Raw genomic sequence first — 25,864 nt, 5'->3', positions numbered from 1 at the left:
GCAAAAAAGAAGGCTTGTTCTTTATTTTAACATTAAGTGAAAATCGCGGCATATCACTAGGCAACAATCTATACAAAAACGTCGCTATATGAAGGAACCTTGTTAACAACATCATCTAATAGCTAATACTAACAACTTATTCCGGTTTCATAAGCTTGTTCTTGGCACAGAAAGTTCGGACGTGCCCGTAGAGTTTTGTGCTTTGCTGTCGATTTCTGTCCAATTGAACACTGGTGTGGTGGCTGCAGTGTCGACTGTAGCAGGAGGGAAGAAGTGGTAGATAATCTGCTTGCTTTGCTCGTAGGCTCCCAGGAAGATGAAGCCACCCACTGATAGCGAGACCACTCTAGGGGTGACTCCACTAAACAACCTTGAAAAAAAGAAAAAAGTGACGAGAACATGCAATGGGCAGCATTGCACAATTACTTTTGCGGCACAAAAGATGGCACAATATAAAGCAAACCTTACGAGCACAAAGGGTTTTCTGAAACAGCTGTCCACAGATGTAAAAACCACCAAAACTTGATGAAAAGCAAGTAAGCTCTGATTACTATATGGCAAACAGACCACAAAGCTCCTTACCCAAAAAAGCAAGGCACTTGCTGTTAGTTGTGTAATAAACGGCCACCGGGTGGTGCCAGGTGTACTGCAGCGCGCGTGCCTGCTCAAGAGACTCCGTGACTCACCGCAGAGTGCGCGCACCGTCCTGCGCTTTTGTGGCGTTTGTTTTTTTCGTTTGTACGGGCGTTTTGTCTTACCCCCGCGCGCCGCGCGCTCTCGCGTATTATGTTTCAATAAAGAAGATGGCAGCTTGACGGCCGCTCGTCGTTTTTTTCGGCTCCTCATGAGGCTGCCGCATTCTGTGCCCTTCGCATTGTGGTCATGCTGCACACACCACAAAAACTAACACTTGCTTGGTCACAAGCATTACATACCAAGGATCATTTCCATGAGTTCACTTGTGGAGGCACCAGGCCCTCCAATTATCCAAACGCAACTTATCAAATATGATTCCCCCTCAGTCAACAAAATCTCAGTTTTATGCACAATGACAGTTTTGATTTGATTTTGATTTGATTGTAGGGTTTAACGCGCCGACGCAGCGCAGGCGATGAGGCGCGCCGTAGTGGAGGGCTCCGGATTAGTTTGGACCACCTGGGGATCTTTAACGTGCGCCGAAATCTCGTACACACGGGCGTTTTTGCTTTTCGCCTCCATCAGAAAAGCGGCCGCCGCGGCCGGGAATCGAACCCGCGACCTCGTGCTCAGCAGCGCAACGCCTTAGCCACTGAGCCACCGCGGCGGGTGCACAATGACAGTCACAGCTGACAACCGCTTCCCCAGCTACACTTTTCACAATTTCAACAAAGCCAATGCTGAGATTCCCTCAAACTTCGCCACACTTCGCCACTATTTTACTGCAAAGCAGTCTATGTCTAACCCCCCCCCCCCCCCCCCCCAGTTTTCATTCTGGTGAAATCGATTTACTTGGCGCCGCTGCGGTGCTCCTTCTCGCCACCGCCGACACCGCTTTCACAGCTATTATTCCCCTCGCCGCCACCGATGCCTCTTTCACAAGTTGCGCAATCGGCTGATAACGGCGGTAGCACCCTTATCAGGCGTTACCAGAGCAACTTGCCCACTTTGAACACCTACATGAGCCCATAATTATTTTCAGCGTGAACGGCTTCCGCGCGACATTTCCACCCGTGTATGTCATGCCTAAGCACGTGCCAATCGCCAATTGTTGGTTTATGTGTGCACTGGTTGGGGGTAGAAGGAGGTGGGTGGGCATGCACAGCTAGCCTTCATGCCGCTGCCGATGACATGCGCATTGTCCTGGCACGAAATTTAAGCGTGGAACTCTCGCGGCTCAATGCAATATGTCAGCTGTCCTCAATGGTCAAGCGGTTTGGGTTTGGGTTGGTGTGTTACACGGACAGTGAGATGCCAACGACGCGAGGAGGAAACAGACAGCCACATGTTTGTACACCAGAATAAAGCTCGAGTCCTTTCAGGTTTTAACTCCCTATGGCCAAATGCATGTGTGTTCGCTCAGAGGAAGAACAGCAAAGATCAAAGGAGCATCTGCCCGAACAGAAGTGCGAATTGGTGCAGAAACAACAGGAAGACGCTGCCGCCGCAGTCTCCACCGCAAGTTTCAGCTCACCGAGTAGCTGGGAATCTCCCGGATGAGCCGCAACGATGACATGCGCCAATATTTCTTGTTCCGCTTGAAAGGCTTTTAGAGTGACAATTTTGGCGGTACCTTTCACTTCTAAGCACGCGCTCATAACTGGTTGCTGGTTTATCAGGCACGAGTTGGGAGCGGAGGGAAGGAGGAGGGCATGCACGCGTAGATACAGGTTTCATGTCCTCACTGATGACATGTCTGTTGTGCTGGCTAGTGGGAGGTTTAAACATGTACAGTCAGGATTAATTTGAAGGTGATCGCCGGAGCAGCGATCCGCAGGACTTTCAACCTCCACAGCGGCAGCTTTCAGAACTTCGGAGACAAAGGTGGCAGTGCCTTCTTCCCCCCGCTGTCTCTTGCATGATACAACTCTGATACAACCCGTAACATGGTGTTGCTGGTTGTTTCTTTGCCACCCAGGTGATTTCCTTCAAATTGATCCCAATTGAATGTCCCCCGCCTCAATGCGAACTTTACGGTGTCCTCGGTGGACAAGCGGATTAGGTCGGTGTGTTAAGCAGACACTAAGATGTCTACGACGTGGGAGCAAAATAAAAAGCTCCATGTTTGTCCACTAGAAGAAATCTTGAGTCCTTCAAAATTTTATTGGGCAATATTTTAATTGCTTGACCGCAAATTACAAACAAACACATTTTGTTTTGTGCCTTTTGTGTACTGCGTCCAGCTTTGCAGGTTATCCTTCTTCACGGAGTGGAAGGGCACTACTTTTTCTCCCCTCTCCACATCACAACACAGGCCAAGTTCAAGGGAGGAGGGACCCCACTGATCACCGCCACAATATTGGTTTCGAAAAGCAAAATACCAATACTGTGTGCACTCAATGCTGTCTCCATTGAAAGAACCTTTTTAGCTACATCGTTCTTTCATTGGGAAGCTACGACAGTGTCTTTTGCAACTGGTTACCCTTCTCTCCAACTAATGGTGTCAGTTGCAGTGGATACCACCAACATGGTGAAACAGCACAGTCACATATCATTACATCATTACAAGCTGGAAGAACGATTGTGCCTAAAATGCACTTACAATCCAGTGCTTTGGGATGGAAACCTCTCATGTTTTGTAAGCCTGAATACTGGTTGCTAATGAGAAACTTGTCAAAGTGCTCCGCCTACTGATGCTTTCTGCACAAACCACTGCCCACACTCACCATCCCTGTATTCAACAACAGCCTACTAGGTCGACTGCAGTACGAAGGCCTCTCCCATCGACCTCCAGCCGCTCCTGTCCTGCGCTGTGGTCCATTCTTTGCCTCCGAATTCCCTTATTTCATCTTTTAATTGTATTGATGGCCTTCCCCTTCTGAAATCATCTCTTGGCACTAATTCTGTTACCCTCGTGGTCCACTGGTTGTCATTTTGCCCGACTACATGGCCAGCCCAAGTCCACTTCTTGTTAATTTGAACTATAACATCTACTCGAGTTTGCGCCCTAATCCAGGATTCTCGTTTCCTGTCCTTGAGGGTTACTCTTAACATTATTCGCTCCATGGGTTGTTGTGCCAATCTAAGTTTGCTTTCCAGTTGTCTAGCAAGGCAACAAATTTCCGCTCCATATGCCATCACTGGCAGAACGAATTGGTTGTATATTCTTCTTTTTAGTGACAAAGGTAGCTTACTTCTCATTATTTGGGAGCGTTTGCTGAGTGCAAACTACAGTCTAGTCCACTTACAACAATATCCAAGTGCAAAGGAAATCCCATCGTTATAACCGATAATTGTATTAGGCGGGTTGCAAAATAAAAAGACGGAACAGAGCGCAATACATTTTATTCGCATGCCAGCAAGGTCGTACTACTACTAATTTGCGGAAAAAAAGCCACAGTCGGTCACCTTTGTTTGCCGCGTGTGAAGCTAGCGCAAATCTTTTCTAAGAGCATCTATAGGTGCTTCACCTAGCTGAGGTAAATGCCCTTGGCAGAAACAAAGTACTCGAAGGACTGTGTCACGCATTGGGCCTCCTATGAAGACACTACCTGAGTAGGCTGCGCAACCGCGTCATTAGAGTCGTCACTGTTGCACTTTTGGTGCACAATATAACCGGATTCAATCGTTATATCTGATATCGTGCCACTGGAGCACTGTAATAAGTGGTTTATTTTACCATAGAAAGAATGCAAAAGTTGACGGTGCCATAACTGTTCATCGTTATATCCGATCTATTCTTATAAACGGTATCCTTATAAGTGGACTTGACTGTATCACTCTAAAAATTAATAAATCTCATTTTGCCGCCAACCCACAAAACACTGTTTCTGCGTAATCAGCTGCTAAACATGCAACAAGTGAGGAAACCATTCTTTTCCAAAGCAACAACAATGTCATCTTCTAAATGCACATAAATGGGCATTTGGGAAAACTTACCCTGGGAGTCCTTTCTCACGCCACACGGTTTTGAGGGCCGCATACATGTTCCCAGCAGCCAGATGACTTGTCCTCTGCAAATTTAATTAATAAACACAATTTTAACAAAACAACACCTAAACAACGAGATGGATTTTGCTCGAACACTGCATCAGTACTTAGCCAAGACAGCGGCTAAAACAGCTCCGAGCACTGTGACAAAATTAATGCAGTAAACCCCAGTAAACGGTGACATAAAAGCAGACCACTGAGAAAATTTTATGGTACTTTCACAACTTTCTTGGAAGTATGCGTGGATGTCTGATTTAATCTATAATCTGGCCGAGAAATATATTATTATTATTTAAAATTACTGCTCCATGCAAGTCTAAGCATTTTTTTTTTCTTTTGCAATCTCAACCATGGGACTCGTCACTAAGTGTTAGCTAAATGTGCACTTGTGCCATTACCAGTAGTTTAGAGAGTATCCTGAGGCACGGTATAACATCCATCAAGCACAAATGACAGAAACAAAAACATTGCACATCTAATGCATTGCCTTTTATTTTGTTTCCTACTAGTATTGTTGGAGATTCTCTCACAAAAATTTCACTGTCTGCAGCTCACTGAGGCTGTTCGAAAGTTCAGACTCCACTCTGCTGAGAAGGTCGTCTAAGAAAGCGGTAACGGGCCCAATGCCTGGCAGCAACAGAAGCACTTCTTATGACCTGGCCAATCTCTGTGGGGGTTCTACCGCATGTGATGCCTTTACGCTTCATTTTTCCAGCAGGGAAGTGTTGTGCGCAAGGTGAAAACATCCTAAATTTTGATGACCAATATAAGGGGGGCATTTATTACGCAAACATGCTTAGTGAAGACGCATGCAAGCAAATACTGTACGAGCTATCACTGACGCAAGTTGGTTAGACATTCTCAATATATGCGCGGTGGCCCACACAGATAAACAAAAATGGAGGAAGGGGTTAAGGCATGGGTGAGTGCAAGTTTCAATTTTGGAGCCCTTTTTTGTGACAGCCATATGAGGGTAATGTCAAAAAAAAAAAAAAAAAGAATACTGTGCCACACTAAAAACAAAAGAAACTCTTAACCGAAAGTTTTTCTGCAACCACCTCACTGCAGGCATATCAGCAGCAACAGTGATGGTGATGACAACAGTGATGGTGGCGTGCATCACAACCCAATTAGGAACTGTTTTGAAAAGTCATGCCGTCAACTAGTCCTCCCTGATGCGTCAAATCTAAAGCTATTCTCAATAAAATTCACCAACTTTCGAGTACAATGTGATGAAAATAAAGAGGCCATTGAGTTCTCACTGCACCGTTCACGGTTACTGCTGGTAACTTTCCTTTATGAAACTAATTGTATGGTTCACATCCCGATTGTTCGAAGCTTCGTATTTGCTTCAAATGCAAAAATCACTATTTGCACAGGCCTCCTTCCATGCTGATGTCCTAAACAAGGTTAAATTTAGCTCAACAATCTACCAGTTGTGCAGGATTTGTTCCCTCAGCAAACTCTACGCCTGTACCAAACACAGCCAAAGAAATGCACACACACCTGTGGCTGCAATTCAAATGTGAATAAGTTACGAGCAGTACATTTTAAGTTGCTGCAAAGTTATATGTCAGCTATAGTGACGGTTCAGCCAAGTTAGAATGTGCAGCAATGCTTTTCTTTGGATCAAGGAAGGAAGCAGTTCTGAAGGTGTTTCGGAGCAGCTCTCTAGCAGTTTTGGAGCAGCAAACTTACAATTTTGGATCACCTTTTGAGCCTTAGAAAAGTAACCTACAGTACCCTCTATAATAATATTCCTAACATTACCAGTAAACGTTGCTCTGCAGTCCAGAATAAATCCATCACAAATTGTGATCCCCAAGGGCTTTATTTAATGCCCTTGGGGCTCACAATGTCTTTGGGAGTGGGAAAGGCAACGGCAACCGCGACAACATGTGGATAATTCGGAATTTTTTTTTTCACGCAGCTGCAACTTTCGGCAACTGGCGACCTATGACACGATGCATCCACTGATGCGCCGACACTATCACCGAGGGACCATGGGGCCCCGTCACCGGAACGTGCAAGACTGTTGTCTCAAGTACCAACACCATGTCCGCTCAGGACCAGCGACGTATTTCCGGGATGAACCCTTCAAAAGCGAGAGGTTGGGCCCTGCAAGCTTCAATGGGAAAGCAGCAGCAACCATGACGACATACGGATAATTCAGCCCTTTTTCTCACATAGGTAAGGGACTCTGGCTACCAGGTTAGACGACGTGGAGAGCAGCAGCCGACTGAATCTTGTCCTTCACGGCTTAAAGTTGGGAATCTTGCGAAAATGCGGTCAAGTCCTTTTGCCAGCAAAAACGACAGGTGATTGTTGGAGCCGTACAGAGAGTGCACCAAATGGGAAAACATGACCTTCACCAAGATTATTTAAAGGGACCCTGCAACACGTACCATCGACTACTAGGAACATATTTTGGGGTAAAGTCTATTGTCTCAGCAATCTCCTCCAGCAAGAATTATGAAAATCCATTCACTACGCGCGATCAGAAATCACGCATAATCGTTCCCTCTCAACTAGACTACGGACAACGCGACGAAAGCTGCGCGCTCTCTCCTGGAGAGGGGGGCGGCTCGCAACATTCTCCTCCGCGGCCTACGATATATCACAGGCCGGGGAGTTTTCTCCTTGTCTCTGAAACGTGGAGGGGTTTATTTCCGGTCTGGTGCCGCAAAAAAGCAGGCATGGGTGCCTGCTTGCAAGCGTGCGCTCCGGCTGGTAGGGCGTTTTTGAAGCAATAAACATTTGTTGTCGAGTGTTCTGGTTGAAAGGGAAGTATTGAGCTCAGCACTCAAACTCCACGCGCACTCGAAACACAAAAGAAACAGCAAAACTGTGTGCACAGGTTCAGGCATAGAAGAGGTTCACACACAGTGCTGACAACGGCGTATCGTCACAGGAAATGCGAGAAATTAGCCGCGAAGTTTACTAGTGACAGCCAATCGGACAGCCATGGCCTCCGTGGCGTCGCTTAGGCCATGCCAGGTGTGCATAATGAGGAGAACTGAAGAGAGTGCGGCTGGTTTTTCTGCGTCTTTCACAGCGATTTGCGCGCTCACCACTTCACGTGCACGTGTAATATTTGGCTCAGGTATTTCTGGTAGTGTAAGCTAAGTGTCGCGCAGGTTTACTTGCACTGCTCAAAGAGTGTTGTAGGGTCCCTTTAAATAGAAAAACTTGAAGCAATACAGAATAGTGGAGCAAGGTTCATTCTCAATAATTACACTTGGGGGACAAGTGTCACAGAAATGAAAGCATCAATAGGCATGGAACCTCTCAGGGAGCGACGTAAAAAGCGTAGATCAAAACTTCTATATTGTATACAGTATAACCACTTGACAGGAATTAGCAAGGACACATATTTGCAACCACCCCATTACATATCACAACGACGGGATCATAGTAATGAAATAAAAGAGATAAAGTGGAGAACCAATTAAAAAAGTTTTCTTTTTCCCCTGGACTATATCTCAGGGGAATGAATTGGCAGCCGACATCATTTCTACCAGTATTGTGACCTTCACTCGTCAACTTAGTGAATTGTGATGCTGTCGTCCAAGTGTTATTTAGTTGTGTGCTCCCTTTTAGTTATTATGTATTGACAAAACAGTGATTGTGATAGTGACTTTATTGCCATTTGTGTTTTGTTACCCACTCCCCTGCTATAATGCCTCTGCATTTCAGGGTACTCTGTAAATAAATAAATAAATAAATGCTAAATCGGGTTGGAGACCAACAGGCAAAGTGCTTTCACAGACATAACGTTCTTTCTCAACCCCCCTTGCTCTGTCACTGGGAGAACCCCTATCGACTCCCACTTGTATCAAAACTTTGAGCCAGCATCACGCACATACTATGCCCATTCATTACTTCAAGAGAGCATACCGTACTTGCTACATGTGGCATCACATAATGCTTTGCACCTTCCCCACAAGAAAACGAAACCAGCCACTGAGCGGAATGGTCAGCAGAGCAGTCACAGAGGCATGCATCTCAGCAACAGAACCGCCATTACTGGTTTTGAGGACCAACAATTTGCCAAAAAATCAATTTTCTGCGTTAATTTTATTTGCAGTCTATAGGTCCCAAAGAATGTACCTGCAAAATATTATAGCTGTACCATAAGTATTTACAAAGCTGTCACCATTTGAAGTTGGCTAAATGGCCATTTTCCCCTGCATTATCAAACTTTGTGCCTTGTTTTCTCAAAACCAGTTTTTTTCCCATGAGGTCAACTGTCGGGTACAATATCTTGGGATGTGCTGGTCGGATTTGCGTCATTCTTGCTGCATTTGAAAGCTTAAGAACTGAACAGTGCAATAAAACCAGAAAAATATAAAATTTCTTTGTACTAGTACAATTTCTTATTCATTTTGTTTTACGAAAACATTGATAATTGATGACCTGACATTTAATAAGTTCAGAGCAATTGCAGAAACAGTGATAAAATTACTGCTGTAGTATAGTTGCACTCCCTGGTCCTTCGAGAGCACAAAGGAACAAGAATTATTCAAGTATATCATATGCAGATAATTAAAAAATTGCCCGAAATGGAATGACATAACATGTTGCAAAACTTAGAACTTAGACTATCTAGATGAAAACTGACTGCATATTTGTGCTCAGGATGTTAAAACACACTTAATGTGCAAATTTCAAAGAGATGAGATTGGTTCAAAAATAACAAAAATGTCTTCAAGACCAGTGTCCCCCAAGTCATAAACAGCGAAATGGTCAAGCAACAGCCAAACAATACGGGCGGCGAAGCACAGACAACCCTGCCTCCACTGCTGCCTGAACAAGCCATGCGAACAGACATGCTTACCTGGAAGCGCAATGCATGAAAAGCCCACAAAAGAAAGCTGGTCAATCGTGATCAAAACGGAAGCAGCTCATTCACATAGCAGTAGTGCCAAGGGCTCAGTGACTCTCGATTCCTGTTCTGGCGTCTTTGGTCACTGCTCGATCATTACAGCTTAGTTTGCTGATGCCGGCCCGTTATCAATGAAAAGCAAGGTGAAAGTAACAAAATTTATATGCACCGTGGCACCTGCCCCACGATAACACAACCACAAGGGTAGAATCTCTGATGCTTCACAGCTTTATCGCCATCGACCTGCTACTGCGAGCCATCATCTCTGATGTACTTGAGGGCAATCCCCATTAAGTAAAATCATCACCATAAAGTTTTGTATTGCATAAGCGCACATCTCTCTTCTTCCACTGCACTTCTCTGCTGTTCTAGTGAAGTTTACACCCAGATGGTCGCTTCTCTCCCCCCTTGAAACTTGAGTCTCATCCCTGGGGTACGACGAAACCTCCATTGTGGTTATGCCGGCTTTGCTCAGGTGTTTATCAGCAATTTACACTCATTTATCTCCAGCTCCTCTGCCAAATGGTAAAAGCTCAGAATAACAGAAGTGTGCTGCCTAGCGCTGCCAAAGCGTAGCACGAAATACCCCTGCACCATAGAGACTGTTCTGCACAGCGTATTTTAAATCAATTTTAACTTTTAAACCATTAAAAAAAGCTGAGAATGCAGTTTATTTTGACATAAGCATCAGCATGGCATGTGTAGGCCACAGCAGCCAAAATGTTGATGTCAGGCCGCACGCAACGAGCCAGTCAGAATGTGCCACATGGGCAGGGCTCGACTAACCAAGCCAATAAGAAGGGGTGAGCAAAGGCAGGGGGACTATGGCAACGGTCCCAAACATTCAGACCTGCCAGGCGTCCTCTCTTAGAGGAAGTTAGGCTTACCATCATTGCAGGTTGCATTTGACGGCAACTTTCACCATCGGTGTAGATGAACATTAGTGGCACAATTTTCACCCACACCATTAGCTCCTTTCCCTCCAGTATAACTTCGTTTTCACCAACAAACAGTGTTGACAATGACTTCACCACGACACATATATTACGGCCCCTTTGACTAGTGGCAAGGATTAAGATTAACAGCACAATTTCAGCCACATCATCAGCTCCTTTCCCTGGTGTAAAGGCTTGTTTTCACCAGAAACCACGGTGCCAATTACTTCCACAAAAGGGGGTAGTGATCAACTTACCTCTGCCAGAATGATCCTCGTCTTGGCAACATCAAGTGGTGTGGTGAGCCCTCCTGCAATTCCACCTGTCGAAAAAGGCAGAAGCCAAGACGTGAAGAGAAAAAGCTTCGAAACAATACGCTGCCCCAAAATGCCCTAAAGGCAGTCAATGACACAACCAAAGATGATTGGGAATGTTTGTGCTCAGTGGGTAGTTCAAAGTCAACACTGTCGGATACGGCTTTGCAGCTAATCTAATATAGCATGTCCTTTTAGTCCTCAAGAGTGAAATTGAAACTCTGCAGCTCATGAATAACACCTTGCACAAGATACTGTTCCTTTAAACCACCACAGGGATCTTGAAGCACCACGTTTTTTAATCACAAGATGAGGAACAAGAACACAGAAGATGACACATAGAGCACTGTGTGTGTCGTCTTTTGTGTTTCTGTCCCTCGTCTTGTGCTGTGCTTCAATACTTCACTATGTACCAACTCGCCCATACCAATACTCTTATGAAGCACCCCCTTTCAATGATCGGGTCCGGACTGTTCCGAGTAACTCCCTCCACAAGAAGAGTGTGAATGCAATGAGATAAAACAGAGTCGTAAGTATGAGCATAAACAAATTTATAAGCATGAGTTATGAGTACGAGTATGAACAGAGAAACAGGGCCTCTTCTTTTTCCTCCCCCTTAAATGCCTCTCAACACTACGAAAGTTGCAGCCCACTGCCCAAGTTCCCTCATTACAGCCTAGTTATTATAAAAGTTTGCTGTAAGTGCTGTGAGCAAAAATAGGTCGAGCATATTCCCGAGAACATGAACAGCAGCCTACCAAACTACAAAGTGTTTGCCTTGTATCCTTTGTTGAGCCTGCAATCGTCTCCAACTCACCAGTGCTATATTGCGCTGCAACTGTTTGTGCTGCATCGTCAGGAGATATCCCTCAGTTTGAAGACACAGAATACACTCAAACCTTGTTAAAATGTAATGGGATATAACGAAGTAAATGAAATTTTCTCAAAATCTCCATAGAGAACCATGCCTTTGAAACCTCATTGTAACGAAGTAAGGTTAACCTGTTAGTGGATATATCAAACTAAATTAGTCTTAAACCGCTTCCCCCCCCCCCCCCCCCTCCAAAAAAAAAACCATGCTGCGTGAAGCACTCTGCGGAGTTTGACACTCATTCGGTGCAACTGTTTTAAAACTCCCACGTCGGCCCCACGGCTATTCGCAGCCACGCCGCGCGCAGCCTCTCTAGCCCATCCGTGGCTCAGCCAGTGGGGCGGAGCATGCAAGCGGGCAGGCGGACGACGCCAGTGTTGCAGTGACGCCAGTGTTGCTCCAATGACACACTCGGTGACGCCGGTGTTGTTGCAGCAGATGACTTTTTTTGCGATTATATCAACGCCAATGCCGACGCAGTCACTACGGAGCAGGGATTTATGCACACCCCCTAACGGAAGCATTTCGACACCCTGCTAAAACGATTCCACAACCACGAGCACTGTAGTCTGCCCGAATACCATATTTACACGATTCTAGGTCGACCCTTTTTTTTTTAATTTGACAATCCAATGTTTGGGGGTCGACTTAGAATTGAAAACAAACCGTCTACCACTAGTAACGGCAAGAAAACGAGAAATGGGGGTGCTATGAGGTGGGGACAGCTTTGCACCCTCGTTCCCACGGTTATGGTCCAAAGTGTGAACCGCATGGGGTGTTTTCTGCTCGCAAGAATGCACCCCGCTGACGCTGCCGCGAATACCACCCACATGCTGCGCGCTACGCGATCGGCGGCGGCAACATGGCGGCGTCACCAGCCGCGAAGAGGTGCGCGTAGCTCCAGCAACCGCTTCTAACCGCTCTTTAAGATATCACGGAAGGCACAAACGAAAGCGTTTGTGCAGGAAAGGAGCTGATAATGTGGTCGAAAACGACACTATAATGCATCCGCACCACTAGGAAAAATGCGCCAATCAAATACCCGTCACCGTGGTAAGCCTAAACGTCTCCGGCGGCGCCAGCTGGCTGTCCCGAGCGCTTTTAAACTGCCGTCATGAAGAGCGCGCCTCGCCATTGGGGCAAGACGTCAGGCTCCTCCCACAGCTGCGCTCGTCACACGTCATACCGACGTAGAACTTGGAAGCTGCCGCACGCGTGGAATTGTCGACGCGGGCGAGAAAAAATCACCCGCGCAACGCCGACGCGCAGGAATCGCATGCAACAACGTGTCAAGAAGCGTTTTATTCGTCTCTCATAAACAAAATGAGTATTAGCGTATGCCTTGATTCAATGGGCGGCGCTAACGTAGCCGAAATCATATTACATTGTTCAGTGCACTTCCGAACGCGATGATGGGAGGTTAGTCGCTCAAAAGTAAATTGCGCGCGACCACTTCCGTCAGCCGTCATGTTGTTTGTTTTGGTATCACGCGGCAGTGGCCGCTGCCAGTTGCTTCGATGGTTGTCATCTCGCAGCGAATGTGTTCTTCCCGCTCAACCCACAGCGCATGGTTATTCCGGGCACTATACAAAAGCTTTTCTTTTTTAACATCTACCGCACATACCGCAAGCGCACGGCTCTTGTGGGAGCATCGATCATTGATGGTAAAGCCGCCGTACGGGTTGATGGAAGAGCTTCTCTTTGTGATACGAATTTCTAGGCGGCGCTCGCATTTTTTTTCTTCCGAGAGATGCAACTTTTGGGGGTCGACCTGCATTCCAGTCGACTTACAATCGTGTAAATACGATATATACACACCCCCCAACGGCCCTCCAACCCCCTTCCCCCCCAGGAAGATTTCAACCCCCCCTCCCTCCCCAAATTGAAATTCTGAATAAACCCCTGCTACGGAGGAGCCGACCGACGATACTATTGTCGCAGATATCACGGACAAACCGACACAAGCGATGACGAAGACGACGTGGTCTCCCATGCACTACTGTTGACGTGCCAACGGTTCGCAAGCACGTAGTTTCTGCAGCGCCTATGGCGACGCCGAAAACGGCATCGACCAAGTGGCCACCGCTCAAAAGAGAGTCTTTCGCTTGTGATGTCAGAAACAACGGAGCATCATGGACTGTTTTCCAGCTATGTCTAGTGGTCAATAAAATAGGCAGGGTGCACATCGAGCAAGCAAAATATTTGTCTTCTAAGCAATTTGCATTGCACGTGTGGTCGCGCAGCGGTACAGTGGGCTGCGAGGCATTTTCCTTCTTTGCATGCTTATAGTTGTGCACCCAACTGAGCATACATTACCGTAAACCGTTATAATTGATATAACGAAATAATTGCAGCTCTCCTTCAACTTCATGACAACGAGGGTTGAGTGTAATCACAGTCCTCCTTGTAATCCTACCAACACAGGAGATTAGCCAAGAAGCTAGCTGTTCATCATTCCTATTACCATCACCTTTGCCAATGCTGAACTGTCAGTGACCAAAACAACCGCCACCACTGCCTTCACAGTCTTCAGTGAGACAGAATATTGGCCAATGAATGTAGTTTGGCACGATTGTTTCCAATGGCCACCAGCAGTGATGTTTTGGTTGACACTAAAGACTGGTCAAGGAGACAACTGTCAACTTAAACTTAGGTCTAAATCATCCGCAGCTGCACCAATGTCACAACACACCTACACGATTGGTATATCTTAAACTACCAATTAGCTGCGTCAAACAGGCACGAGGTGGCATTTTGCACTGTTAAATGCACACTTTTAACCCTTTCAGGGTCAATGACGTACATGCACGTCATCACTTGTATGTTTCAAAAAGAGCGCCTTTCTTGATCATTTCTCCCGTTTGTCATGTGCTGCCACACTGCGGAAATACGTGAAAGTTTTTTCTTGTGTCGATTTATTTTTTACGCTTCACTACAGCGGTGCACCAGCTATAGCTTGATCTGTTACTCAGTCGTTCTCTTTGTCACTTTATGGTAACTCTATGTCACTTCACATTATGTCACTTTATGTCACGTTATGGTCACCCTAAAAAATTGTGACAATTTTTTCTCAAATGAGACTCGTCCAAAGAACTGAAATCAGCAACAAAACAAAAAAAAAAATCGACCCCGGAGATGGGGGGGGGTGTCGCATTTGGCAAAAACATTTGACCATCAAAGAGTTAAAAACTCCTCTCCACACTGCTGACAATGCAATTGAATAAGAGCCTACCTGCGACAGCTCCGCAAACCGCAGCCTGCCAGGTCAGGAGTGAATCTGGGTTCGCGAACATGTTCTGAAGAGAGAGAAAAAAAAAGAGAGATCTGGCCACTCAGTCTAGAGCGATTTGCACAGACAAGCAGAAAATAAAACACGTTAGCACAATAGCTGCAGAAACTTCAGGGTGCAGAGCACAATACCTGCATAGGTGCTTAGTTGAAAACACAGCTATTTTACAAAAACTGAACTCGAAATAACCAGATTTCAGTGTTTTTAGTTATGGGTACAGTCTGTACCAGGTTTGTCTTGAGTGTGTGAGCGTCTTTGTAGGCAAGCTTTCAGATTCCATCAGTGACAGCTTATGGCAATTCTCGGCATAGGTACATTCATTTAAATTGCTTTAGATTTCTTAAGATACCAACACAAAATAAAAATTGAGCTAGGCGTTCACTTAAAAACGATGCCTTCATGGAAGAAGAAAGACTGCTCCGGCATTTTAGAGAAGCCTGACACACTGTAAAGTCCTGAAATCAGCTCTCCGAGATCTTCAAGGTGTGCCAGACTGCTATAATTAATTCATATGAGGTCGTTAACATAAAGGCAAAGCTTGCGACATGCCAGTTACAACTTACTTTAAAGGAACTACAACTCACGAAACAGCAAGGAGCACTGAACTAACTTCAACCACACTGGCTTGTTAAGCATATACAGGGGCGGAACAGGGTACATGGGTTTGGGAGCAGTCCTGGAAGCTGTCAAAATTGCCTTCTGTAGCAGGCTCGGAGCAGCCCGAAAGGACGTTTGGCAGGGGGGCTGGCACAGGCTGCAGTGCCAGCCCCTGCCAATTAAGTTTAATCTATTTATCTACTATACTAGGCGTTCTACCGTGCATTGGAACACATTCCAAACGAGGAACGCAGTTCTTGTACTATATCTGGAAATTTACAATATGCGGGATTATCTGCCATCGGCTCCAACGAGTGCGCCGCATTATTACCGTTCAAAGGGGTAAACCTCACGCGCAGAGCCGAAAAAGATCAAATAACAGGCCTCGCTTCGTGACCGGTAGACGGCAGTGTTAAGGGAACTCTTTAAACTCACGGCGGCAGTTTATAAAACAAGGTGTTTGCTTGCATTTTTTCTATCTAACAGTGGTTTCAGTATGTGGGAAGCAGAACATAGCTTTGTCTTCACCTATCGTGGGTTTGCGAGAGTCGAACATACGCTGTAGGCTATGTAACGAGAGCGTGTCAGAAGGCATAATGCTAGACAGTCATCTACATAAGCAAATCTAACCCCAAATTTCACAGGTGAAAATGAATAATTAACTCCCAACAAAGGCGCATCAAATCAATGAGCAAGGGCAAAGCGTCGGAGACCCTGTTTGTTCAATACATGCAGCTAGGCTCATTAAAATTGGTCAACTAGATTGAAGTTCACCTCCAATAAACTACAACCTTTCACGTGAATATTATTTTGTTTTCTATCTGTTTGTGATGTGACACAAAAACACTTTTGGTCATTTTCTATTGATTGTGGCGCAGCAGATGGCACCGGCAAACAAAACTGCGCAAAAGCAACATAAATAAATCCAAAGGCAGAGAAGGTGCATAGTGCCTGTGGCCTTACAGTTAAGCAAAAGCCAACTTCCATAGCCGCTCACAACTTTGATGAGACTGAAACCATAATTGCATTGAAACCGAAAACACGATGTTTCAGCCAATTTTTCGGGCACGGGGCGTCATGGCGGCCGTGTCTTGTGGCTCAATCTGCGCTCTGCGGTGCAGGATAGCACCGATAAACGAGTTTGGCGCAATAGGGCCCGTTTGGCGGAGGGTGGCACAGCTAAACAAGTTTGGTGCTCAATAGTGCAAATGGCGCAGCCGTTCCACTACTGCATACACCAAACATCCAGTGGCTTTTGTGTTTTGCGTCTATCAAATGTCAATCCACTACTGGTCAGAATCAGTAAAGCCGTCTTTTACTTTGCATCTATAAAATATACAGCCGCTGCCAACAGGAATAAAACTTGTAAGTGTATGACCAGCAGGGCACACCTCCCCCAGCCCCATTGCGCACATATTACAATAATTAATCCGGAACTAAAAGAAGGTGCAGTAAGAGTGTCTCAGCCTTACAGTCAATGTTTAACAGAAAGAACACTGTCACTATTCTGCAAAATAATTATTCCTTTTTTGAGTGACATGATCGGCAGCAATAAAAACAATGCAGTAAAAGAATTATATCGTCAAGGTCTTTCATGGCCCATTAAAAGGAGAAGGGGTGGGTGGGGAGGACATTACCCAACATCTGAACAGGGGAAGAAAATGCATACAAAACAAAGAAGGGTTAAAAGTCAGTCTCAAAAAAGCAACAAGGTTAATAAAAAAACAAGCAAATATGCCAGGAAGAAAGACGTACCTTTAGAAACTCCCAGAGGGGGAACTGGATAAACGAAAATGGGATCTCTCTTGCCACAGTAGTCCAGTAGCCCCGGTAAAATCCCCGAGTCCCCTGCATTAGGCAAATGTGAGTCACCAGCACAATCTTCTGCCGCTTGCTGCAGCCCCTGCCACCTTCCAGGAGAATATGCAGAGACTCTGCATTTTTATCAGCACACAGAGAGGTTTCTAAACTGTGTACACAGACTAGAGGGTACAATAGACAAGTTTCCCTCGGCAATCGTGCCACTCTGTGTCTCATTTAATCCCAATCATGCCCCTCCATGCCGCTTTAGACTTGCATTGTGTGGTTTTGAACCCGAAATATGCCTCTTCAGACCTCACTGCATGGAGCAGAGCCCACCACCCAGCAGGCTCAATGTACAATGAAGTTGCTGCACATGAACTCTTCGGACAACTAACTCACGTGGGATGAAGTGATCTACCTATCTAGGGCGACTGGGGGCTGACAATTGTGTTCAGCCTCAAAGAGGCATGTGCCACGATGGCAGAGTCAGTACGGCCGCTTGCAATGCAGACACCAAGGTAAAATTGCTGCCGTAACGGCACACCGCACCATCCCGTAGTCTTCCGTGAGCCCCACACTGGCCCTTCCCTCTGCCAGAGCCGCCACATACAGTCAAACCTCGATATATCGAACACGGGTATATCGAATTATTGCCTATATCGAACACTTTCAATATCACGCGGAAAATCACATGCATTTTTAATTTTTTATTTCGAACTGGGACGGACATGAAATGGGTACATCGAACTCCGCCACCCCAGACTGCCCAGACCGCTCGCGCTCTGTTGACAGGCGGCGAGCTATGCCGCGGTACCCTCGAGGATAGCGGTGGCGCGATGGGCGTTCCCGACTGCTGCGCATTGGTTGCACCGAAGCAGAATTGGACGGTGCAAAAGAAGAATGCGAGCTTGAAGAAACCTGGGGCCAGCTGGAGCGCTTTGTTGGTGTTGAGCCACGAAGCATGTGCATTGATGACTTTGTTGGCGGTGACGAAAGCATCGGAACGACGGCGGAGTTGACGGATGTGGAGATCCTAGCGGAGGTTACTACTGAGCGCACAAAAAAAGATGCTGTTGAAGTTGTACCCGCAAGCGCTGATAGTGCGCCACTCCCGACTTCAACCGAGGCTTCAGCGGTTTTGGCCCTACCGCTCCGCTACTGCAGCGGTATAGAAGGCACCGGCCTGTCGCTTGTGGAACGTTTGGGCTACGTTGAGGAAGTCGTGTATAACACGCCAGGCTACCCTGCTGCAGTACTTTAAGCCAAAAGAAAAAATACTTTGAAGCGCCAAGTGAATATTTGCTGCACAATTCGTTCATTTATTGATTTGTACAAGTTTATGACGCGTTTTTTGCGTGATTTTATATATCGAATTCTGGTTATATCGAACTATTTCGCGGGAACCGCGCTGTTCGATATATCGAGGTTTCACTGTATGCTACGAACAGCAAGGAACTAAGATGGCCTCTCCTCTTAGTTCCTTCCACTGCCACAAGAGCACTAAAACCTGTGCAAATGCCACAAACACCACAAAGCAATGCAGCAAAGCTCATGACATAGTTTTGAGGCGGAACACCTTTCCAGCAAAAAAAAAAAAAGCCCAAGCAGGATACAATGGTGGGGCATCTACACGCTCAGATGCTACTGCATGAAGTTGCATTTATTTTTTTAGTTTTAAATTTTACTCTAGAGCTTCCCTTCCATGCTCGACGGTTGTTTCATATGTGAATCTTTGCAGCGCCATTACCCACCATTAGGCTGACATCCCTTTGAAATTGCTAAAGATCAAGCAAGCCATTCTTTCTCAACAGCGCCCTACAAGAGAATGAATGAATGCCCAATTTTAATAATGCACCACGGAAATAGATGGGGATCTGCAGGGATAAACAATATTTGACGAATGCTTAAGATCAGCTGGGAGAGCGAATTATCTTAAATGTAATTACGAGCGAGTGAGTGAATTGTCTGCTGAGGTGGACATAACCATGCATGGAATTGCTGACGAACCCGCTGACTAAGCAACTAGCACATTGAATTACAACCCAAATATAAACTTATTCTATGCAATTTAGCCGTAACAGTACTCTGCTGTTTCGATGTGCAAGACCTTAAAAAATCTTAAGTCAGGTGACACAAAAGAGAACTATGCTCCTTGCCAGTGTTTCCCTAACCTTTCTAACTATACATAGCCAAACTCTGTACAGTCTGCTAACAACACTACACAAGGTATTGCTAACAGTCGACTCCCAAGCTTGGTAAAAAAAAGTCAGCCTGATGGCTTTATCATGGCATGAACTGGTATCTATTCATTATCACGTTATTAAACTTCGCAAAGTTCACAACTGCACAAGCATCACGTTTAGGTCAGGCACTGATTCTTGCATTGAAATTTACAATGCAGAACAATTAAAGCTATTAATGATCCCCAACCTAGCTCTGGCCACTTTGCTGGACACTTACTACGAAGCTTTTTCTGGACACTATGAAGCTTTGTGAACTCCAAAGGGGTAAGCAGCGAAGCAGAAACAAAATTGCCCACACATGACAAAAGCCCATACCTCAATGTTCATGACATTCCTGAAGGTTCTCCAACTACTTGTGTCATGATTCGCCTGAGTTCGCTGCTTCACAACCTCTACAGGAACCCTCAGGGTGCAAGCCGCCTGAAAAAGAATGCCGCTCTTGAACACAGCAAGTCAAACACGCAAGTAGGAAACACACTCTGACTAAGGTCCCACAGAGTACAATGAAGCACAAGTGACCACCCCAGTTATCAAACAAAAGTTGACACATCACAGAACCCATGAAGGTTCCTCATTCCCACTGAGCTAGAGATGAACCAAGTAGATAGTAAGTACATGCACAGAAGCAATTACATCAAAAGTGCAAATTAAAGGAGGACAAGTGTAACCACCGCATTGAGTGCAATTTGTTTACATGTATTCGGATACTTCGATGGGCAAAACATCACTGCAAAATATTGAGTAGCAAACGCCCATAGCAAGCATTTCAAGTTTCGCATACAGTAGAGCCTCGTTACAAGAGACTCTGTTACAAGATACACTTGGTTATAAGAGACATTTGAATAAAAGCATTTTGGTTAGTTTCCCAATGTTTGCCATGTTAGCAACATTGCATACAAGAGACACACTTTCCAGCTCCCTAGAGTGTATTTTGTAACGAGGCTTTACTGTACTTGCAGACGTACCTTTAAGGTATCTTTATGATGACTATGAGGTTTAACGCACCGATGCTACACAGGCAACGAAGCGCGCCGTAGTAGAGGGCTCCAAATTAATTTTGACCACCTGGGGATCTTTAACGTGCGTCAAAATCTCACCCACACGAACATTTTCACTTTTCGCCTCCATGAGAAAAGTGGCCGCCGCGGCTGAGAATCGCAATTTCAGTTATAAAGGGCTCGAGCAACTGAAAGCTGTAGAGTGTATATCCTTTTGCCGAAGACAAACAGTACCCTCTAAAACCCCTTCCAGTGAATCCAGTGCAGCTTTTAGGGTGCTGTCAGGAGCAACAAAGTGAATTTCACGCAAGCAGTAGACGGAACGCACTTCGGCGCCACCATGCAGAAGAGCGTCTGCTGTTGAGACACTGGCTGTGCAGCCTGTTTTAACCAAGCATGCATCGTCACTGGCTCACATGAGTCGATACACTGCTTGTAGTCAGAAGGACCGAACAGTGTCACTTCAGCTGAGCGTGTGCTGCGCCATTTTAAAGCACTTTCGCTGAGCGGTGGTACTACTGTACAGTGATGCACAGAATGAGTGTGCTTATTTTGTTACCCCTTATCATGAACTCAAGCACGGGACGTGCTTCCTTCATACAAGGCCTGAGTAGTGATTTCCGCTTGAGCCAGATTGCTACTGTTTGGGTCATAGAAAGGCTCTCGATAATTTGAAGTCACTTCATTGTTATTTTTGAGTAATTAGAAGTGGTGTGCTGGTTCCGGAAATTTTACATGCAATCTTACAGAAGGAACTGCTCGATAATTCAAAGCAAAAACCCACTATTTTGAATAAAGTTAGTTATTATGAATATAGGAAGTTATTTTGAATAAAATGCATCAAGCTGACTGTCAATTTTCGACAAATATAAAAAAATTCAAACGCAAAAACAGCGCCTTGTTCTGTACTGATGTTGGTGCCATCGCAACTGAGGCAGCACACAGTTGGTAAAGCAGCGGGCCAATTGAGACTCGCGCCAGCGTATGCATCTCCCTGTTTTGAGGTCCACACGTCTTCAACCTTCTTTGTTGCACACAGCGCCGTGTGAGCAGTTTGTGTGGTGGCCACTTCAGGCTATGATTTTAACGATAAGACTCAACTACCAAGGCAACCCGTGTCGTACACTCCACTTGCATTGAAAATTGAGATTCTGCATGAAATCAAGAAGGGAGATGTGTTGCAGACTAATAACAATGTTGTTCTTGTGCTTTTTGTTTAATTGGAAGTTCATTTATTTCAAAGTGTTTTACAGCCCCGTGGGCTTCGTATTAATGGGAACCGACTGTACGAGAATGAGGAATAAAAGAAAAACCCAAAAACTGCAAAGTGTTAGCGTGCCAAAAGATAGCAACCGCAAATTCAGCCGCTCCACCCAATCACTTCGAAAAGACACCTAGCACATGCAGTTGAATCGACCCTGTTTGGTGTAGCTGTTTACCAATGGCATATCAACTCATACGAGCAAACGAAGAAGCTTGCAGATAAAATAGGCTGCACAGCCAGTATCTCGGCAGCAGACGTGCTTTTGAAGGGCGTCACCGCAATGTGTTTTGGCTGCTGTCCAAGCGTAATGTAGACTTTTTCTCCCGATACCTTCGAATACTATCAGTTAGAAACCCAGGATGTACTAATGTAACAATGCAGATACTGGAACTGGTTCTACTTTTTATTACTTTTTTTTTTGCTATAGCACAAGTCTACCATTTTAAATTCAAATTTAATGCTTAACTCTTTCGCTACCTCGCCTATTCAAATCGATCACCAGTGATCGATACTCTAAACTGCCAATTTCAACATGTTGTAGTAGTTTCTTAGGCACCTAATGCACCATTGGTCAGACTTCACTTTTAGAATCAGTTTAAATTTTCCCGCTCCAGCGACATTCAGAGTTTTGACAGCGTTTTCGCGAGCTGAAGTGCGTGTGTTTTTGCGAAAGAGGGCATGGCTGCTGCGTATGCCAAAAAAGCATGCCGCTCGTGGTTATGCTGCATTAACATCAAATGTTCTTGATTAAAAGGCTCCCAGCAAATCAAATACCAATGTATGTTGTCAGATTTGTAATCCGACAGTATTGAGGGGTGATAATTACCTGAAAATGACACCAGCTATCAACTAGTGAGCTTCGGTTTGTAGAAAGGGCAGCTTTCTTCTGCCAAAGCCGATTTCTGAAGGTGCCCTGCATGTCTAACAAGTGGACCTAGTATTTTCAGCCAGTTTCCTGCATTTTCAGTTTCGCTTTTGTGTTGGGAAATTTATATTTGGCGCTACTATGCAGTTACCCAACTTCAAGCAGATTTGCCATAGCACCTAGGTCGCCCACTATTGTTCTTTGAAAAAATCACACAGCTCGTTATTTCACTCCCCCAAAGCGTTGCTTCTGTGATAACAGCTCCAGCTGAAACTCGAAAGATAACACCAAGTCGTTGGATATCAGTTCAGACAACGAGAGCCCTTCCAATGCGACTTAAACATCACCAGCTGTACACAGGCCACTTTCGTTTCCATTTGAGGGCATTTCCGGAGGTCTAGTGCCACTTCTTAGTAGAACTGTCTATTCTGGCAAAATCTTTAACAGGTTTGATATAGTTTCTTTTCGATAATATTAGGTGGCGCTGAAATGTAGCAGGCTTGTAGCGCTGAACTCTTTTCTTCCTGCAACAGCAGCTCGGTGAAAGCTTGCTGGACACGATTCTAGCGCACTGCACCTTATTTTTGCAAGCAGGGCTACCCAACGAGTCAGAAGATGATAATAAATCGCACGTGAAGTTTCTGACACATCAGTGATGATCACAACGTCAACCAGCATCCACCACCGGGTTTGCGCATTGCTTGCCTGCCCTGAATCTTATGCTGGACGTGGCCATTGACAAGGGATTTTCTATCACGTGTGATCTAATCAGTGCCTCTAATAATGTCAAACCACCAGATTTCTTCTACAGAACCATCCAAAATTGTGCATTTTGGAATGGAGGTTGGGCTTCACCCCAAGGTACGGGCACCATGCATGCTAGCCTTTTTTTTTTTTTATATCTCACAAATTGTTTCGAGCAACTCAATTTCCTTTCTTCAACGTCTAGACTAAATTTTTGAATTTGATAATTTTTTAGCAAGCATTTCTTATGAAAACATTATAACAAACTGGCGTTGTTGGGAAAGGCGTTGAATCATCTGCTTATGTGCCTAACCAATAAGTTTAGAACAAAAAAAATGGTTTCTTAGACCCCTAAAAATTGGTCAATTTCCCGTGGTAACGAAAGAAAGTGGCAAAGCCAGGCCAGTACTAAGTTTTGCACTGTGAACCTGCTTTGCAATCAGCTATGCAGGCAAATCAAATTAGTCAAAAATGCCCCGCTAGTCCCTAAGCAACAATCAAACGTAGGCATTGCTGCCTTATAAAACGTTACACACAAGCAAGACCGAGATACAGTTACACCAATTTTTATCAGTCTACTACCACTAAGACTTTGCATTGTTTTTAAGAAGAGGTATCAATTCACCCGGAAAAGTGCTGCGAGACGTTGAAGATTGTATGCACTAGTATGTACCTTGCAGCATACCCACCACTTCGCCGCAGGCTGCTGCTATGCTGGGCACTACTGGAGTCATAAAACCTGGCATAGTTGGTCCCAGCAGTTGTTTCACACCCTCGTAAGTGCAGAAAAAAAGTGCAGCTGGAATGAAAAAAAAGAAAAAAGAAACAACGCATACACATTCGTAGTGATTGAAAGCATCCGATAAGGTGGGAATTGGAAAAGTCACCACATTATTGCGCTCTGATACAAACCCCAGCAGCCACAACTGAGCTGTCCAGTGGTGGATCTATGGGAAGCGGCAGCGCCTTACTTCCAAATGCCTTCTGAACATGCACTGCTCAGCCTCGGGTACCAGCCGTTGCCTCTCTCTCTCTCTCTCTCTCTTGGCCATATCACACGGAACACTGGATGTGCTCAGGAGACTAAAAATGCGTCACACCGTGAATGCCAGCTCCAGCCCATTGGATGCACCCACCGCTGTATTCTAAGCAATTCAGAGGCCCTCCATTTTAGCCATGTGCTTCAGACCTCCCGATGCGAGCAGTCCGTCTTTATTTTTATCCAACTGGCTAAACCGCTCACTGGCTAGCTAGGGTCGAGTCACTGTCATGCCCACTTCCCAATTCCCGGTGAGAGCAGTCAGTCTATACCCAACCGGCCAAACTGGTCAGAGTCACTGTGAATTATTTACTTACTATTCTTTGCTTCGATGCACCTTTACGGTGCTGGTATGTTCAGCATATATTTAGACACAGCGATAAAAATCTGTCCAAGGTACGTATAGTCCCTGGGATCACCTTTCAACGCTTCGAGAAATTTTTTATGCATTTCTCAACAGCGTCTGCAGCCTAAACATTTTCCATGTTCCCAACTGTAAGGTCTGGCCACAAAATCTTCTACGCAATGTGAATAAAAAGATATTTAAATAAGCTTTTTTTTTTCCTATGGCATAGATGAGTTTGCCATCGAGAAGTTTCAAGCAGGTTTATTATTAGCCCGCAGAGAGGAAATGTCAGCACAGCTGGTTTCCTTGTCGCAAGCTATGAGCGCTGGCCGGCCATTGCCCTGACCGATCACAGAGAACGTACGGCCGCCTTGCCCCCAGCTGTAGCCCGGCCGCGAAATGCTACACTCCATAATGCAAGACCACCACCACGTAAAGCTGTACGGTTGAGTCAGGGTGGCTCTTTTGCCAATGGACACCACAAAGCCGACGCAGGCGAATGAGATCGATAAAATAAAACTCGTATTGTTACGCAGTGCGAGCTTGTAATATAGTTTCAATAAGCTGTACTTACACGTAGGTGCGGAGCCAAGCGCAGCGGATGCAATACCGGAGTAAATTTTTGAGAAACCCCCGGCCTTCAGGAAGCCCTGCTGGCTTTGCAAGCGGGTTTTAAGTGTGTCGAGTGGAAACAAGACGACATCCACAGTCGTCCCGGCAATGGCACCAGCCTGAAAAATAAAAATAGCACATATATTAAACACACACTACCGGCGCCCATACATCGCGCGCACGTGTCTCAAATCGATCTAGCAAGCATCAGCGAAACCCACCACTAATGAAACGAAGAATGAAGGGGTCTTCACGTTTCCCATTTTGCTTAGTCAGAGTTGCTCTCAGAACCTAGCATCTTAAAAATCGGTATCATTTTTTGCTGTCTGCTACAGGCTCACCACAGCAAAGAACGGCATCGTTTCCTTCATCCGAAAATGCGACAAGCGGCACAAGCGCTAAAGCTCCGGCAAGGTCACGTGATGAAACAAAT

At 45.4% G+C, this 25,864-nt stretch overlaps 1 protein-coding gene across 1 annotated transcript; it reads right to left on the bottom strand.

The window, feature by feature from the left end:
• LOC144152864 (mitochondrial S-adenosylmethionine carrier protein-like) lies at positions 1-25,857 on the bottom strand. The gene is made up of 9 exons (XM_077684375.1): positions 25,653-25,857; positions 25,394-25,550; positions 24,124-24,233; positions 19,879-19,983; positions 17,273-17,365; positions 14,864-14,927; positions 10,704-10,768; positions 4,576-4,649; positions 1-370 (listed from the first exon to the last, which is right to left on the bottom strand). Exons 1-9 carry the CDS (start codon positions 25,692-25,694, stop codon positions 148-150), a joined length of 933 nt encoding a protein of 310 aa, XP_077540501.1. The 5' UTR covers positions 25,695-25,857; the 3' UTR covers positions 1-147.
• Positions 25,858-25,864: the final 7 nt, after the last annotated feature.

The sequence above is a fragment of the Haemaphysalis longicornis genome, unplaced genomic scaffold, assembly GCF_048455015.1.
Source record: "Haemaphysalis longicornis isolate Haplotype H1 unplaced genomic scaffold, Haemaphysalis longicornis Haplotype H1 scaffold_9, whole genome shotgun sequence".
Classification (NCBI taxonomy): domain Eukaryota; kingdom Metazoa; phylum Arthropoda; class Arachnida; order Ixodida; family Ixodidae; genus Haemaphysalis; species Haemaphysalis longicornis.
This window is presented reverse-complemented; position numbering and strand designations above follow the sequence as displayed.

Coding starts and splice junctions, on each gene's coding strand:
- LOC144152864 (XM_077684375.1), bottom strand. CDS start 25,694: ATGGGAAACGTGAAGACCCCTTCATTCTTCGTTTCATTAGTG. Junction 17,366..19,878: donor GGAATGTCATGAACATTGAG/GTATGGGCTTTT, acceptor TGCCTAATGCAG/GGGACTCGGGGATTTTACCG. Junction 10,769..14,863: donor GGTTTGCGGAGCTGTCGCAG/GTAGGCTCTTAT, acceptor CTTTTTCGACAG/GTGGAATTGCAGGAGGGCTC.